The sequence below is a fragment of the Neophocaena asiaeorientalis genome, unplaced genomic scaffold (genome assembly GCF_003031525.2).
Source record: "Neophocaena asiaeorientalis asiaeorientalis breed wild unplaced genomic scaffold, Neophocaena_asiaeorientalis_V1.1 scaffold91, whole genome shotgun sequence".
In the NCBI taxonomy this organism is placed as follows: domain Eukaryota; kingdom Metazoa; phylum Chordata; class Mammalia; order Artiodactyla; family Phocoenidae; genus Neophocaena; species Neophocaena asiaeorientalis.
Genome location: NW_020173198.1, coordinates 13548807 through 13567307, shown reverse-complemented (window position 1 = coordinate 13567307; position 18501 = coordinate 13548807). Strand labels below are relative to the sequence as shown.

The 18501-nt window shown below is 48.9% G+C and overlaps 1 protein-coding gene across 5 annotated transcripts in view; it reads left to right on the top strand.

Moving 5' to 3' along the window:
• SNX29 (sorting nexin 29) overlaps positions 1–18501 on the top strand; it is a 541330-nt gene that overhangs the window by 117119 nt on the left and 405710 nt on the right. For all 5 annotated transcript variants that reach the window (XR_003003188.1, XM_024744175.1, XM_024744176.1 and 2 more), the window contains exons 12-13: positions 10699–10762; positions 12906–13034. Coding sequence is in view for 4 of the 5 variants with exons in the window: in XM_024744175.1 (XP_024599943.1) it covers positions 10699–10762; positions 12906–13034 (193 nt within the window). In the remaining variant the exon portion in view is untranslated. The remainder of the gene's footprint in view (positions 1–10698; positions 10763–12905; positions 13035–18501) is intronic.

The following is an 18501-nucleotide window of genomic DNA, read 5'->3' as shown; positions in this document are numbered from 1 at the left end:
CCATGCACCAAGAGCTGGTTGAGTCTCTAGGGCATGTGCTGCATTCCAGGGGACTGCTAGGCATGGTGCCACAGCTCGGGGACAGGCTTCCGAGGGAACCTGAGCAGGCTGGGTCCTTGCCCTGCCACCTCCTGGTTGTGTGGCACGGGGCAAGTCCCTTCCCTTCTCTGAGCCTCTTTCCTGATTCATATAATGGGTGTAGTAAACTTTGCTTCTTGGGGATGTTGTGAGAATCCAGTGAGATTGTGTATTTCAAGTGCTTTTCGCCTTGCTGGGCTTACAGAAAACAATGCATAACAGCCACTGGCCATCTGAACACTGGGAATGTGTCCTGGGGTATTTTAATTTTTTCATTATAACAAATTGCAAGACAGAAACTCTGGGTGGGCAGGGGAAAAGGGGAGGCAGGAAAGAGAAACAGGACAAAAAGCTAGACTGGGCCCCAGAGCGATTTAAAAAGTTATGTTTTGGGCTCAATATAGTTCATCCTTTCTTTTAGAGATAAAAGGAAAGGGAGTGGGTAGGCAGAAAAAGATATAAAAAGCAGTATAAGTTTGGAAAACAGCGGTGTAGGTTAAGTATATATCCACAGAAGAACGCTGTTTATTTCTGTGCATGTGCCCTCGTGAGCCCTCTCTTTAAATATAACTGAGTACGGGCCCCAAGGGAGTGTTTGTAAAGGCTCTCTGAGGTCTTTGCAAAAAGATGCTATATAAAGCCAAAGAATTATTACACAGATCTATGTATATGGGAGAGAGCGTGTGCGTATGCTCGCACATGCCCAGATATCTAGTTACAGTTGTCGAGTTTTCTCCCTTTAATCTTGAAAAGGGAGTTGAAGATCAATTGATCTCAAGATAATTTCCCTCCTGGAGGGCCTTTGATGGCTGGAGATGGGAAGGCTCCTACCTCCACCCTCGATGTCACTGTTTCAGTACTTTATGTAGCAACCTCTGACGCCCATTCTCATTGTGAGAATAGAGCATTCTCTGTAGTGTGTGTCTTTGTTTCCATTTGGGTCCTTGGCCAGTGGAGGTTGGCTGCTGCTTCTCTGCTGATCTTGGGACTCATGTGGTTGGATTCATGTGCCAAGGGGGAGGGAATGGTTTTGCAGGCTTGCCCCGTTTTAGGTCATGGTCGTGAAATATAAGAATTCGTCCCTTCCCTCCCATGTGTATCCATTCATGAGACACATATTGGAAAAAGCTCAATCTGAGCCTGAATCCCTGTCACTGGGGCAGGAACTTACAGCTGTGAACTGGTAGTTAGCTCCTCTGGCGAGGCCTTGAATTTATTATTAAACGCACTAGACATTTCTGCCCGGCCCATCCCATGCTCAGTTCCTGGAAGTGAGGGGCAGATTTTAGCAGCGGGTGTCAGTCATTCACTCGTTTATTAATCCATTTATTCATCCGCCCCTTGACTCATTCTGCTGGTCTTGTGGGTACTGTGCCCAGGGACTGTGCCGGTCCCCGGGGTCCCCGCTGTCAGGGGCTCACAGGCTTGGGGGTGGGGCTTTGGTAGCCACAACTGCAGAAGAACAAGTCCACCCCGAGGGACAGAGCTTTCATGGGGCTCAGGGAAGGAGGGGTCCATTGAGCTCTCCTTGGCTTGATGGGCTGGAACTCAGAATCTTCTCAGGTTAGCACAGCAGGGTGGAGGATGTGAGGGCTCACAGGGGCCTGGGTTCTGGGTCTTGGCGTGCCTGCCTCATTCCTAGGGCCGCTCCGTCTCTGCTCTCAGAGAGCTGTCTTGGCGATACTAGTACAGGAAGAGACCAAGCCAGCCAGTGGCGAGTTTACTGAATCAACAGGGATCCTTTTCAGAGTCTGGGATCCCCTGTGGCTTTGCCCCATTATCAGGCCGAGGGCTCTGTGGCTCATGCCTGACATTTCAGATGCCAGCCACTTAGCTAAACTCAGCCTTCTCTCTGCATTGAGTGGACTTGTCTTCCCGGAGGGGCTTTATTGGCTTTTCTCTTGGGTGGGCTTCCTCCTGGTGCCTGCATCTCATGTTTCCCTGGCCAGGCCTCTGCACCTGGCAACAGAAGCTCAGCAAACCGTCCTTGGCTAAGCTCTCAGCAGGTGGATCTTGGTGGAGCGACTTAGAACTGCTTGCTCTTGGGCCAGACGCCTCTGCTCCCATCCTCCTTTGTCGGACACTGTGGCCCATCCCAAACTTCTGGAAGTCTCTATCAGGGTCAGCCAACCACCCTCAGTCTCAGCACCACCTCACCCTACAGACGCCTGAAGCTCCAGCCCCTGTGCAGTGCAGGCCCTCGGCTGGCTCGCCTCTGGGGAACCAGTGAGGGTAGAAGAAAATGATCTAGGGCGGGAGGCTGAGCAGGGACAGCTGGAGGGACAGAGGCAAAACTGAGGGGACCTCTGAAGAGGCAGGAGGGATCCACAGTGTCTGAGGCAGCAGCTGCTCCAGTGCTGTGTCGCCTTTATTAAAGCTGGGCCTGCAGCCCCTGCTTGGGTTGCAGCCATGGGGCCCTACCGTCGGCACCGGTGTCTGGCAGGCCGCACACCTAACCGCAGAGGGCCCGCAGTGGAGAAGGCTGGCATGGGGAGCGGGGGCAAGAGCTTCTGCATGTTCCCCTAACTTTTGCTTAAAGGGCCAGCTGGTAAATGTTTTGGGCCGTGCGGCCCCTCGGTCTCTGTCACAGTAGCTCAGATCTGCCTCAGTACCATGATAGCAGCGTAGACAATATGTAAACAGACAGTGGGGCTGTGTTCCAGTAAAACTGGCGCCGAGCCCTGCCCTGTCCGGGGAGGTCAGTGATATTAGCACCATTTTTCCAGCTGAGGGGACGAGAGGCGAGGAAGGACCCAGAGCTGAGACCTGTGGGATCTGGGATTTGATTAGAAGACCTGTGTTCTTTCCACTCTGCCTGTTCGCTGCCCCGAAGAGCTTAGGAGCTTGGTTTCCACAGTGGACCAGTGTTTTGTTAGATTGGCCCTCAGTGTGCAAAAGTTTTTTTTTTAAAAAAAGCAACACTATCATTTCCTTAATGGACTTGTTCTTTGCTTGCATGTTAAGATGGGCTTGTGCTGCTACATATGGCATAAATGTTTGTTCCCATATTTATATTGTTTTTATTGCTGCATTTCACATATTTAAATTTTTCTGTCTGAACTTTATTTCCATATGTAGTAGCTGCAGAGATTTAAGTCTTGTTTCTTGCTCCCCAAATGGTACCCTGCCTTGGCAACATTTATGGACAAATCCACCCTTTCTGCAGTGATTCAAAATGTTCTGTATCCCAGACTGATTTCCTCCGGTTAACGTTCTCCTGTGTTCTTGACTGGATTTGCTGTTCAGTTCTCTGAAGCCAGGCAACGAACTGATTTCGAAATGGATCATTCTTTGCCTTTCAGCCTTAGGAGAGGGAGACCCCGATTCAGCCGGGCTCTGCAGAGGCTGCAGTACAGAAAGGCTGCCCTGTTTCCCTCGAACTGTGTGTTGAGGCAGGTAATAAAGAGGAAAGAAATCACAATGATAGAGACTAACAAATAATGGGGTGTGCGGTGCCGGGGAGAGAAGAGAAAATTACAAGTTAGGGAGCGCCTCTGCCAGTGTGTGTCACTGGAGCTTGGAGGAGTAGAATGTTTATGTGATGTATGGAAATCAATCCCAGCATTACCTATGCAAGGAAAGTCAGCAAAGTGACTGCATAGAAAGTTAAAGCCTGTCAAAAGGGTGATTTTTTTTTTTTTTACGGCGATGCGTGGATACCAGCTCTCGGGCCGTTGCCTTTTTCACCATTAACCATGAATATTCTGTGATGGTAACTTGGGGAAGGCGGAGAGGACAGTCTGACAGCGATGGATTTTTTTTTTTTTTTTTTTTTTTAAGATTTGAGGTATCAGAGTACTGCTTTACCTGTATTTGTGTCCTCAGTCATTTTGATGTTGATGGAGATACAGGGCATTGTCCAAGAGGCTGGAGATGCACAGCGTGTGGGACGGGGGAAGGAAGGGTTATGACAGGATGATGGTGTGCATCGGTCAGCGATGGCCATCCCCCTGCTTCTGTGGCTTCTGTGCAGTGTGATCGTGGCCCCTTCAAGGTGAACTTGTGGCCAAGACGTCTCATTGCAGCTACTCGTGGCTGTTCTTTGCCCAAAGAGCATTCATACCTTTTCTGGGTCCTCCTGGGAAACACTTCCTCCTCCAAGTTTTCTTTCCCCTATGGACTGTACGCTTTTCAGCTGCAAAAGCCTGGGTGGTGATGTTTGGGATCCCTGCGTGCTGTGCTTAAAAGTCCAGAACCTGACCTGACACTTTTGCAGTCTCCTCCAGTTGGCACCTCACTCTTTGGGTCTGATTTCCCACATTGCCCATGCGGAGCTGGTTTGATGGTTCATAAAATTCGATTGTCTAGTCTGCTGCTCTAGGGCATAGACCACTTAAAAACATTCCTTTTTATTTCCCAAGGTTGAGGCACACAGGAGCGCAGTAAATTCTGTAACTCCTGAAAATGTGACCAGTGGAACCCACTTGTGCTTGGATGGTCACTGCTGCCTTGGCGGGCCCCTACCATTGAAGGGAAAGGCACTAATTATGGTGATCAGTAACATTTGTTGAATGCTTTCTATGTGCTGGGTGTTGAATCCTTAACAGTGTTTCTGTGAAAAACAAAAATGCTTCTGTGAGATAGAGACTGTAAAGATCCCATTTATAGATAAGGGAGTCAGGTGCTCAGAGAGGATGGGTAACTTGCCCAAGGTTACCCAGCTGCAGAGGCAGGATTCGAACCCGAGTCCTGACTCTAGAGATCATGCTCTGAAATACAGGACCCTGAAACCTGCATTCGCTGCAGTGTGAATACCGCCGGGAACTTCAGTTTACTCTTTCAGCATCCCACAGGAAATGTGGCTTTGTCCCCTTTTGTATTTTGCTGAGGCAGAAACCTGCGCGAGGTTACCAGGCAGTAGGTGGCTGAGCTGGGGCTTGAACACAGATCTCCCCAGCCCTGGGACCTGTTGGTAGCAACCTTCCATGGGTCCTGCTCCTGTCTTTGGAATGGAAGCTACTGGAACCCACACCTGACCTTCTTGCCCCTGGCAGGTCCCCGCTGAAGCACTTTATTTTTCTCCAGCTCTTGGACCTGCTCAGGGCAATTTCCACAATTTTTGGCCTTAGAGAGGGTTTGGAAGGCGACTTGGGGCCCCGCGGGCAGCTTGGCTTGTCCCAGTGTGGGTTCCTGCGCTTTGTTTTTGAGTGTCCTCATTAGGTGGTTGTGAGAATTGAAACGAGGCTTTGGTGCTGACATGTTACTAGACACGGAAGCACCCACCACGTGACAGCTGGTACCTTTGCTCTCCATTTTAGTTGTGTTGTACTCAGATAGGAATCGTCTCTCTGCATCACTTATTTTCCGTAGACCTTGACCAAGCTCCTGGCGTGTGGGAGCTCTGGGGACCCAGATGCATGGCATGCTGTGCGCCTTAAGGAGTTGTGAGGTGATTGCAGGAGACAGAGGCAGTTAGCTACTGCATACTCTGTAGCTTGCTGAGGGGTAGGAGAATCATGGAGGGCTTCCCAGAAGAGGTGCCTTTTCATCTGGGCCTGAGTAGATGGGTTTTATCCTATTGGGTTGGAGGGGATTGGTGAACACAAGGAAATCCATGAAACAACAGTGTGTTGGAATATCATTCAGCCTTAAAAAGGAAGGAATTTCTGCCATAGGTGACAACATGGATGAACCCGGAGGACATTATGTTAAGTAAAATAAGCTGGACCCAGAAGGACAAACACCGCCTAATTCCACTTATATGAGGAACCTAAAATAGTCGAACTCTGAGTTGCAGAGAGTGGAAGGGGGGTTGCCAGGGGCTGGGGCAGGAGGGAATGGGAGATGCTGTTCACCAGGTGTAAAGCTTCAGGCAAGCAAGACGGGTCAGCTCTAGAGACCTGCTGTATAGCATCGTGCCCGGGCATAGCCATTAACATATATGAAGAGGAGAGAGCTCGTGTGAAATGTTTGCACCATAATGAAAAACTCTGTTGGGTTTATTCAGGGAGAGGCGCTCACATTTGTGGGGAGGGACCAAATAGTACAGTCACATCACTCAGGGAAAGTCCCTCGAGAAGGCTCTGTCACAGGCTCCTGGCCCAGGTGGATTGCTGTCTGCAGTAGAGGCCAGGTAAAGGGGTTGGTGACGTCTGGTGACGCCAGGAGAGGGCATGACACCAACATCTCAGCATAAGGATCGTGTTCGTGGGCAGTGAGCTGCTCCCTCCAGGACAGGCTCGGCACAGCCACGGGACTGAGGGCCCTGGAGCACGACCCTCCTGTCCTGTCGGGTCCAGGGTACCCGGTGCCAAGCGCCCTGGTGGTGGCTGTGCGTGTGCTGGGCACATGTGCTCTGCCGAGCTCTCATCCCACTTACATCCAGTGCACGTGGCTCATTAGTGTAAATCAGGCACGCGTGTGCCATGCGCTGCAGAACAGAAGGCTGGCATGATTCCTTTGATTAAGAGGAGATTTCACCAGGGGTTAATGGCGAGGGAGGACGAGCAGGCAGAGCACAGAGGATTTTTAGGGCAGCGAAACTATTCTGTATGATACTGTCATGGGGGATACATGTTGTCACATAGTTTTCCAAACTCGTGGAGTATGCAACACCAAGAGCGAAGCCTGATGTAACTGTGGGTGATTATGATGGGTCAGCATGGGTTCATCAGTTGCAGCAAATGTCCCACTCTGGTGGGGGGTTATTGATAATGAGGGAGGCTGTGCGTGCGTAGGGGCTGCTGGTAGACGAAAAAAACCTCTGTACCTTCCTCCTGATTTTGCTGGGAACCTAAAACCGCTTTACAAAGTAGTCTATGTAAAAAAAAAAAAAAAATCACTTCTTCTAGCCTCGTGTTGCAGTGATGACTATCCAGTCCTTTGCTCCCATAAGAAGTTTGGGCCAGTTGAGAACTCCAGAAGAAGTCCTCGTTAGAAGATTCAGATTTCAAACAGGCCTTGGAGTAAAGGAGCAGTTTCCTGAGGCTGCATCTCCAGTACCTGGCTGCAGCCTTGCCACCTGCTCTGGGTTTCTTGGAGATAAGAACCAAAGAGACACTACCTGGCCTGTCTTCAATGATACATTGTCTTGAATTTTTGTTTTTTTCCCCCATGGCTGTGGTGTCATGGGATTAAATTACTGGCTGTTTTCTGTTTTCACGGATTTATCAGTGTTTTTAGTTAGAAATGTGAAATCTAGCCTTACGTTGAGTTCTTCTAGATTATCAGTGCTCCCCACTGCCGTCCACGACAGGCAGTGCCCTGACTTACTTAGTACTGTCCTGTCTGGTCTCTCCTCTGAACCTTACAGCATCCCAGGGAGGTGGGAAGGTGGGTGCCGTTCACCCCTTGTGCCTGACAGGAAGGCTCAGAGAGAGGCTGAGAGCCAGGGCCCTCATTACCTGGTCACGTTCAGAATGCAAAGTCAGACTCTGTCTCTTCGTAGGCACACGTGAATGTGTGTGGTTTTCCTCCATTAAGAAATCCTCTGTTAAGGACTCCTTCCTTAGGTAAGTCGGGAGCCTGGCTCTCCCCTTGGGAAGGTGCCTTGTAGCCAGTAGTTAGGTGCTCAGTAGATGTTTACTAATGAATGAATGTGTGAGCTGGGGGGGCCGTTGTAAACCCCAGGCAGCCCGTGGCCGGGCAGGTAGCACATGGGGACTTTATCTGTGTCTCTGTCAGCTCCCTTCCCCCCTGGACTGAAGGGCAGCGGCTCGGCCTCTTTCCTATCTCTTTAGGCTGATTAACTCTGCTGAGAATAAAATAGATGACTAGTAAGGGCCTACTGTAGAGAACAGGGAACTCTTCTCAGTACTCTGTAATGACCTATATGGGAAAAGAACCTAAAAAAGAGTAGATATACGTATATGTATAACTGATTCACTTTGCTCTACATCTGAAACTAACACAACGTTGTAAATCAACTCTACTCCAATAAAAATAAAAAACAAAACAAAACAAAAATCTCTGCTGAGGGCCTAACCCTCCTTCCCTCTGTTCTTTCCAGTCTCGCCCTCTCTCTGCTCTTTCTAACCTTTAGTAGTATCTTGTCTGGAAATGCTTTTTCTGCCCATTGTTTCCCTTTTGCAAATTTTCAGACTTTGAGAAAAGTGCAGAGGATCCTTTGTGGCTCTGGTCCTACAACCTGTGCCAGGAACTGAGCCCCAGGGGTCCTGGTTGCAGCCTTGTTACCTGGACTCGTGCCACTCAGCAGCCTCGGTTCTGGACACAGCACACACGTCCCACGGGCCAGGGTCTTCTCCCCAGCCAGTTGGAGGCCTCGGTTTCCCTCCTGGCTCTGACATGTAAAGGTGTGTGGTTGTGTAGCTTATTTAATTACCTCTCAGGTGCGTTCTTCTGACTTAATGTCACTGTGCGCTGTCGATGAAATAGTAGCTCTTACATCCCTGCATGTGAGTGGTGGTAATTATCGCTGTTTCCTGGGGTCGAGTGCAGAGGTTGGAATTGGACAGATTTGGACTCAGATTCCAGTTGTGTCTTTACACTTCCTCCCCCTGAGCCTGTTAGTAGACCTGTAAAAGGGACTCAGAGATAGCTTCCACAGAGTTGCCCTGCGGCACCAAGGAGACAGTGTACCTGGAGCTTAGCTTGTGGGCGTTAGAATTATCATCGAGTCCTCGAGCTTCCAAGCTCCCTGAGGGCAGGGCCACGTGGGCCTCCCACCTTCCTCGGGTCACCCTGCCACCCTCATGTGACCAAGCTCACTCCTGTCCATGCGCCTTTGCACGTGCCTTGTGGAGTGTTTCCCTCCACAGAGCAGCACGCTGGCTCCCTCCCTTCCTCCCTTCCTCGGGCCTCTGCTGTCATGTCTTCCCCCAGAGAGGCCTTCCCGGAGCACCCCAGGAAGCGGCACCCTCCCACCACCCATCTGTGTACCGCACCGGGCTTTCCTCCTGGCATGTCTTGTCGCCACGACTGCTCCATGCTGCTTTGTTTGTCCCCCTTCAGGGCAGGAGGCCTGCCTGCTGCAGGTAGAGACTTTGGTCTCCTCTGTTCACCCTCTGCCCACAGTGCCGAGAGCAGGGCTTGGACTTTGTAGGTGCTCAGTAAGTTCGCATCGACCCAATGAATTTTGAATCTTCCTTGGTGACACCAGGAGAGGGACACCTCAGACACGCCCTCTCATCAGCACCTTAGGAGGCCCAGTTTCTCACTGTGTGACCTGCAGGTTTCATGCTGTCACAGGTGCAATGGGGAAGCCAGGGCCTGGACCTCCTAGTCGTGTCCTTGTGATGCCCACGTGGCTGCTCTGGGTCAGAAAAGACAGGGAGGGTCTATTTTTTGTCCCATCTCTTCTGAACAGTGGCTTCTGGTGTCTGACCCAGAAGCTGAGGAGGAGCCCCCATGATTCCCCTCCTTCTCTTTCTTCCCCTGGGACCTGGGCTGTGGGCTTTTATCTCCTCTGTAGCAGCCTGAGGGCAGCATGGGTCCTGGGACCGATTTCTTGCCTCAGGGTCTTTGGTGGACCTCTTTGTGCCTGCGCCTCCTGAGTGTAAGGGGACCGAGGGACCTGCCTATTTATCTGTGTCCTCTTCCTCCCCCATTTCCCCCTTCTTTCCAATTTATTTGTACCCCAACAGTGTGGGGTAGTGTTTCTTAGGTGTGTGTAAAGGACTAAACAAGATAGCGCCAGTATGGGCTTTGAACAGAGCTTGGCAAGTAAAAACGTTCAAATTTCAGCTAAAAAAAAAGAAACCAAAAGCCATACTTCTTCCCAAAAGAGGACTTGAAGCAGCATATTAAAACAGATTGAAAAAAATAGAGTGAGATGGGTTATATGTAAATTGGCACCAGGTGGAAATACAGGTTGGCATCAGAGGGAGGGTTGGGACATGTTGTGGTGGCCACAGGGCCACGTGCACTCCCTGGACTTGTAACTTTGGCTGTGAGCTTCCTCACAGCCAGTCCCAAGAGGGACATAAAGTTCACCAGGGTTCATTAGGGAAAAAATGAAACAAAACTGGCTCTCCAGGAGAAATTCACAAGTTCCTGGTCTTGAGATCTGAGTGTTATGGTAAAGAGTCCACCGTGGCTGGACAGTGACAAGTTTTTGATGTAGATGGGAAACGTGGGCACTTACTGATTTTAAAGGGGTGATTTTCTATCAGTGAATGCTTTCCAACGTTGAAGATGTCAGGAGAGTCACTCCTGTAGGTAATTATGGACTGTGCATTGGAGAGGCCCCCACCCCCCTTCAGAGTCTATGGGAGCGCAGGAAAGCCAGATCTCTTAGTGAACTTGAGAATTTCTGCGTTGGTCTGGAGTCAGTTGTCATGTGATCTGCTGTCTGATCTGCGGTTGATAAACAGCTGTAACTGGGAACATACTCGTGTCCTAAAACAGTTGCTGTCCGGTAGTAGAGACTTGGAAAAGCGCTTAGAAATTACCAGCCTGTTTCTTCTGTGGCGGCTGATTATATTCACTAAGGAAACGCCTCCACAGTTATTCTCATCCTGCTTTGCCTTTGGGTTTTGTGTGGCTAATGAGAGTGATTGACTGAGCCCACTGGATCTCTTAGACTGTATAGGAATTATTTTTGAAAGGGAAAAGGGAACTTGTCTAGACAAGTGGCCCTAAATAGCACATAATGCAGACCGGTGTGGGGCGGTGTAGCAGGCGGGATCTGCCGGTTAATTTGGACTTGGCTTTCTTCCTTAGGTGAACTGCGACAGGCCATCGTGGCCATGATGACCAGGAAGGATGAGCTGGAAGAAGAGAACAGGTATCGAGAGCTCTGTGCTTGAGGGGCAGTCTACCGTGGACATTCTACATCTGGGGCAGAGAGAATATCCCCGTGAAGGAAGTTTTGTTTTATTGGCAGAGTTGTGACCAGTGATTTCTTATTTTTTGGTCAGATGTACCACTTTAGCATATATATTGTGGCTTGAGTGTTAGCAAGGAATGAAAACCGTATGATCCTCGCACTATCTTAGAACAAACTGACAATTTGTAAAGCCATCTTTTTTATTTTTTAATTCTTTTTTTAAAAAACAGCCTTTGAGATAGAATTCACATATCATTCACCTATTTAAAGTACTCAATTCAATGGGTTTTAGTATATTCACAGATATGTGCGACCATCACCAGAATTTTAGAACGTTTTCACTACCTCAAAAAGAAGCCCCATCCCCATAGCTGTCACCGTGCGACCCTCCTTAAGTAGTGGGTAACCTTTAATTCAGGGTCTACCCGTCATGTTCCAAGCACTAGAATACTTAAAATTTTCTCAAGTCAGGGACACATAGGGCAAAATGGCATTTGGAGTCTTTTGACTTCCCCAAAAGCCTAGTTGCAGGCACCGAGAGGCCAAAGGGTCTTATTCATTTTGATTCCCTGTTGAAACCAGGGCTAGATACCAGCCAGGTATTAGCCATGCTGCTACTGCTTGGCTGCCCAGACGTGAGCTGCTCCACTGCCAGAACCTTGTCTTGGCTACAGGGTGCTCAGTAGAGGGGTTTGCATGCAGTTATCTGCCGAGGCTCTGCGAGCATGATGGGCTGCCTCCCTGCGGGCCAGGGGACGGGTGTGTGTGTGAGTGTGTGTGTGTACGCTCATGTCACCCTCTTATTCTTGTACTCAGAGCAGGAATTGTGTCCCTAGTGACATGCAGTTGTGATTTCTCCTTTTGAAGCCTCGATTTGGGTCCTGCTTGACAAGCTTCTCCCTCATCCTTTATGGAAACATATGAAAGCAAATAAGCGTGATTTGGAAAACAAAAGAGTTTTTTAAAAAAGGAATCTTCAGACAGTGCTATTTTGCAACGAAAATAAATTCCAGTGACAGGCTGTAGACAAGGTAGGATGCTTTTTCCTTGATCCAGCTGGGGCCATTATCTTGGAAAAAGCCATAGGTTTTGTCTTACCTTGTAAAGAACAGTCATCACTGGTAATTTCTTCTCCTTCCCAGCGAGAGAAAAAAATCACACTGTGTTTGTGTTGGGGGGTTTCCAGGCCCCAAGAGGGGAATTTTCTCAAAACTTTCCAGGAACACACGTCTTGGGGTGGGGGTGGGGTTCAGTGAGCAGTGAGGGTGGGCAGGTTCAGACACTTTTGCTTATGTTCTGATGTCACGTGGCAACTGTCCTCTAGATTTAGGATGTAGCTGCACCAAAGTTAGTAAATGTTCTATAGAAATAGCCATTTGAGGTCCAGCGACGTAGATGGTCAGAAGAACGCTGCTTGGCTCATTTCTAGGTGGTAACTTGTGATTATTTCTGGAAGAGCTTCTGTCTTCTCTGCTGTTTAAGACCAAGGATGACAGATACACAAGTGAATGTGTTCTGGAGGTTAACACACTCCAAATATAATATAAAACACGTTCTATGCAATGTCAGATTGTATAGCTCCATGAGATACTCTATATGCTTGTTTAACCTGGAGGTGGCGATGGAGCAGGGGTAAGGTGCGCTTTGTGGCAGGAGAAATGAGACTCCTGTTGTCTGTCAGGTAACCGGAGCCTGTCTTCTGCTGTGGTTTAGGTGGTTCTTTTGGTCTGTCCTGGCACCCTTTCCTTTGTTGAATCTCCTGTGCAGTGTGGCTGTGACAGGATGTCTCGGTTGAATGTGCTGCACCTCTGCGTGGGATGTCTTGAAGGGGGCTTGCCTGGGATTGGCTCAGCTCATTGTTTTCCCTTGATTTAAGCTGCCCACAGGCTCTCAGGGCCACAGAGCCAGGCCACAGATGGTTCCCGGGGACTCATCCTAATTGTGCTTCAGAGGCTCTTGAGCAGAGTTTGGTATCTCCTCAAATCAGTTTATATGAGATGGACTTGAACTGCAGTTTATGCAGAGCCTTGTGGAAGATGAATGAACTAAGATTTGACTCCATGGACTCTGGGTTGACAGCAGGTGGGCCTCCTCTCCCCAGGTCACTGCGGAACCTGCTTGACGGTGAGATGGAGCACTCGGCCGTGCTCCGCCAAGAGGTCGACACCTTGAAACGGAAGGTGGCCGAACAGGAGGAGCGGCACGTCACAAAGATCCAGGCGTTGGCAAGGTAGGGGAGGGCAGAGGGACTGGGGGGGGAGGCTTTGTTCAAACCCCAAGCACACCTTTCATCAATACTTTTTAACTAAAAAAAAAAAGTGACCAATGGAAATAAAATTTATGCATCTGAAATTTAACTTACTACATTAAATGTTGAATAGTATGTATGCACATGGTTCAATATCCAAAAGGTACAAATGGTTAAACTCCGCCACCCCCAGCCACCTGGTTCACCCCTGGAGGTGGGCAGTGTTGCCGTCCCAGAGATGCTCTGTGCATTCCGTGAGCAGATGCATACATTCGGACGCACAAACTTTTTCTTCCTTTCACTTCCCTCCCCTCCTTCCTTTCTGCCTTGGTACAAGTGGTCACGTATCCTACACCCCACTCCCTCCACAGCTTAGAGATTGTTCTGCGCTGGGTACACGGAGCTGCCATCTTTCTAACAGCCCCCGATACCTCATTGCCCGCCTGCACCAGGATTCATTTGGCTGGCACGCCAACAGCCAGGCACCCCGGTTGTTTCTAGCCGTTCGCCTCTTCTAATAATAATAACCTTCGCATTTGTTATTTTGTCCCAATATGACTCTGCTTGCCAGAGAAATTCCTGGAAGTAGAATTGCTGGGTCAAAGCGCAGTGCCTTTCTGAGTTGGATAGAGGTCGTCAAGCTGCCCTCCAGGGAGGCTGGGCCTCACCCAGCACAGCCCTGCCCCCCGGGGCGGATCCGACTTTGGGGTCTTTGATAAAATCACAGGTGAAAGCAGCGCTGGCAGAATATTTTTCACTTGCATTCCCCTAATTCAGAGTACGGTTGAACCTCTTTTTATTTGAGCCATCTTATTGTATTTCCTTTTCTGTGACTTTGTTTATATCTTATTAATAATGAGGACTGTAAAGCAGCCGCCCCCTGCCAAGCTCCAACTCCCATAATAACATGCATTTTTACTGAATTTGTTCACACGCAAACGTATTTTTCTGTACTGTACTTAAAATCTGCAGCCTGTCACTTCTTAGGCCACCTCCCTCCACCACTGAAGCTTCATGGTCACCATTTCTATATGCCTGGATGTGGCATTTCATTGAGTTAATGCACCATTTTAAAGTCAGCATTTCTGATTGCTGGACACTTGAGTTCCAGTTTTTTCCCCCATTTTAGGTAAAATAAGCAGTTTATCAGGTCATTCTTTAAAACTACTTTAAAATTAGACCAGGAGATAAACCTGACTTGTGGATGTGCAGGGGAGCCCAGGGTTAAGTAAACCGACAGAAGCAGCATTTACCATCCTCGTGCTGTCAGCAGATGTGAGTGGCAGTAATGTAATTGCTATATACATGTAACTGAAAGTTGGCACCGTGATCCCATATTTAATTTTAATTTGAACTTTTCTTCTTTGTTCACATTTGAAAATGACATCTCAAGAGCATCACAGACCGTTAAATGACTATGATAAATACAGTCCCAGGTGCCTAACTTCGCATTTTCTCAACCGGACCCGCATTTTACCTGGCCATGCTAGGGTTCTGTGGTGTAATTGTGTTTTATGTTGTCATAAAGACTGAAGTCTGTGGAGTCTTGGGTTCTGAATCATCGAAGAAAGACAGACTTCTGTCGCCTGTCATTTTTATTGTGTTAGGAGCCAGCTCAGCCTTGAGTCCCTGCTCCATTGCTTGCAAATTGTGCGTTTTGGGTGAACTGCTTCACTGCCACAAGCATGTGCTTCCTCGTTTATGAAACGGAGAGGATGATCTTATCCCCCTGCGCGGGCCCAATGAGGAGGAGTGTGTGTGAAAGTACATAAGGCGCTGGGCAGCGATGTGCTATTGGAGTGTGTTTTACAGTAAATGTATTTTGAGTATATGATAATTTTTGGGTAAATTTTATTTAGCCCATGAATGGAATAGAAAAAAATAACTTCTTAACTGAGCAGGTTTGTAATCTGAAGCCTCCCCATTTAAGCAGTGGGTAGCTGAGCTTTTAAGGTGCCTGAAAGTTTGCAGTTTGCAGGTAGAAGGAACATGTATAAAGCAGGCAGACACTTCAGAAGGAGAAAACAGGAAGAAAGCAAATGGAGCAGTGGGATGTGTAAGTTTTGAAAAACTCAACTGCTGACGTGTTGCAGACAGACTTGACCTCTGCCAACTGTCAGAACTTTCTCCGGGCTTCTGGCTGCGGGAGGAGCAGCTGTCAGTGTTGTCAGGTGGTGGACCCACTTGGTCAGTTGTGGCTTGGGGGCTGGGGAGTGCTGTCACCGAAGGGACACAGGCAGGATGTGCAGGGTCACAGGCTGGAGGCGAGGCCCACATGCGTGCACCAGGGCTGCTCTGTTTTAGGTCCCCATGTGTCCAAGTGGCAGGTTTCATAATGTGGGTGGTTTAGCCTAGTGGTTGGTGGCATGGATTCTGACGTTGGATCCTGCGGGTTCGATCATGGCTCTGCTGCTTAGTAGCTGTGGGACCTCGAGCAGGTTACTTAACTTCTCTGTCTCTGTTTCCTTGGCTATGAAATGAGGATAAGAGAAGTCTCCACCTCGTAGAGTGGTTAAATGATAAAAGGACGGACCATATGTCGGCTCCATGAATGTGCTTCATAAATGCTCAAAAATGTTAACTATCATTTTTCTCTAGTATAATAATTATATTACTAAGAAACCTTGCCTAATCAATAGTTGTATTTTAACGTCAGTGGTGCAGAAAGAGTTAAGAATTAGGCTATTTCCGACTCAAGAAAGTGAAATTATTTCTGCCGTGAGTATGCTAATGCTGAGAAGCGTGTTTGGGTGTATGTGGGGCTTACTGGCTCTGAGTGTAGAATTGTAAAAATGGGAACATCCCTGAGCAAACCTAGCGTTTTAGTACACATTCATTTTGCTCAAAATTAATGGCTTTCCTTTTGTGCTATCATGGCTCAACAAAGAGCAAGGTCATATAACCAGCCCAGTGCCTTTGTGGCGCCAAGCAGCTGCTCCTTGCTGGGCGGAGGCATTGTAATCAGTTGCTGTTCAGGGTCGGTAAGTCTCATTCCCTGAATAATTGATTGCTTTATTTCCTGTGGAATTAAGAATACTCAAGCTAAACAGCAAGGTCCTATGGTATAAGCACAGGGAACTATATTCAATATCCTGTGATAAACAGGCTATGAAATGGAAAAGAATATGAAAAAGAATATATATATATATGTATGTATAACTGAATCACTTTGCGGTTTAGCAGAAACTAACACAACATTGTAAGTCAACTATATATACTTCAATTAAAAAAAAAAAAAAAGAAAGCTCAAGCTATGAGACAGGTGTTAGCAGAAAGAAAACACACATTTACCTGACCAGAAGTACCTTTGAGGGAAGCAAGTGGACAGGGTTGTGGGCTTATTGCAGGGACATTTTCTGCTTCTGCTCTTTGTATTATTTACCCCTGGCTGTGTAACAAATTATCTCCAAACTTGACATCTTAAAACAGTGAACGTTGAGGATCCTCTACAGTTTCTGTGAGTGAAGAATGTGTGAATAGTGCAGAGTTTCTCATAAGGTTGCGGTCAAGCTGTTGGCCAGAGCTGCGGTCATCTGAAGGCTTGAGTGGGGCTGGTGGGTCCACTTTCCGGCTCCCTCACATGGCTCTTGGCAGGAGGCCTCAGTTTCCTGCCATGTGGGCCGCTCTACAGGGCTGCTCACAGCCTAGCGGCTGGCTTTCCAAAGTGAGTAACCCAAGAGCAAGGGAACACACCCAACATGGAAGCCACCACAGTGGCTTTTGTATCCAATCTCAGAAATGACACATGATCACATCTGCTATATTCTGTTGCCACACAGCTCAACCTGGTTCAATGTGGGAGGGGTCTACACATGGATGGAATACCAAGAAGCAGGGGTCATTGGGGGCCACCTTGGAGACTGCCTATCACACCCACCCTGGGACAAACACTACCCCAGTCTTCCTTGGCTGGCTTATCCTTCTCCCCATTCTGTCCCTGTGGTTTGGCAGGAATGACCCCACCACTGCCCGACCTGAGCTCCAGAGCAGGACGGATGATGCCGGCCTGGTCAGTCAGCTTGTTCCATCCCTTGGCCACCATGATTGGGTCACAGGATGGCGTGTGGCCAAGCTGATCTGGTAAGAGCCAATTCTAGCATTCTTGGGAGGATATGATGGAAGCCAGGGGTTGCTGGCAGCTGTCCTTGCTGCCGTGCGGGAAGATCCTGACCCCACATGGTGACAACACACTGGTGGAGGGAGGGAGGAACCAACAGGTCCTAATGATACTGTTTGAGCTCCTGGATCCCGTCCTCCCTGAATCTGCTTTTCCTCTGGACTTGTCAGTTATGTGAGCCAATAAATTCCTTTTGTTACTTGAGCCAGGTTGTGACTGGTCTTCTCTCTGTTGCAGTCCTGAGTCCTGACTAACCAGGCTGCCTTGTGTGGTTATTAGGGGATCAGAGCGAGTTGTTCTCGCTGTGCATGAGTAAAACCGCTCCCTCAGTTACCAACTTGCCAGGGCCGTGATGCAGCCTCCTCGTTGTGATTACCGAGGAGGTGAGGAAGGTGTCTCGAGGAGAACCCGCTGGATCATTCCACAGAGCACTGCTCAGGGCCTCTCCTGCCTGTGTCTCATGTCGGAACCAGCCTTCCGAGCGCCCTTTTGTCACGGCTTTTCTCCTCCTGAGGCGTTCTACTAGGTGTGTGACTGGGGTCATTCCCTCCCCCTTCTGAGACTCTGGTTCTTCCTCTTTAAAAGTTTGAGGGGTTAGTGGGTGTGGGGCCCTGTCCACACCTCATGTGCAGAGACGTTAAGCAAGATGCTGTGCGTGTGTCTTGGTCACTGCTGGTGTGGAAGGGCTATGTCTCATCCCCAGCAGGGGGAGCAGCACAGACTCCTGGCTCTGCCACTCACTAATTTCTCAAATCTCCGGTTACAACCGGGGCATAATAATCTTAACTAATATTCATGCTTTTGATGGCAGAAACCCAAACCAAATTAGCTCGGGTCCGCAGGGGAATTTTGTGTTGCTGGAACTGGTCCCTGGACCTGGGTGCTCCCGTGAGGTCCGTGCTCTTCCCCCCTGCTCTTGGCTCCGTGTTAATGTCGGTCTTAGTGCCTCTGCACTCAGCAGCAAAGATGACCTGTGTGACACCAAGCCCCCTGCAGGATCCAGAGAGAAGAGACTCTTTCTCCAATGTCCATATGTAACATTTCAGGAAGACTCTTCCTTGGGCGTGTCGTGGCCAGGAGTGAGCAGAGGCCATGACTGACAGCCTTGCCAGGTCCCCAGGGCAGGTGGCGGGCAGATGAATCCTGTCTGTTATGCTTCCTCATAGGATCGTGGGGAAGATGACACGAGCTTATGCTCCTAAAGCACTCAGCGCAGCTCGAAAATTATCATAAGTGCTCAGTGGGCGTTCCCTGATTTCTTCTTCCTAGCTGCTGCCTTGGCCAGGCATGGCGAGGGATGCTGAGGCTTGGCCAGAATCTCGTGGGTCCTTC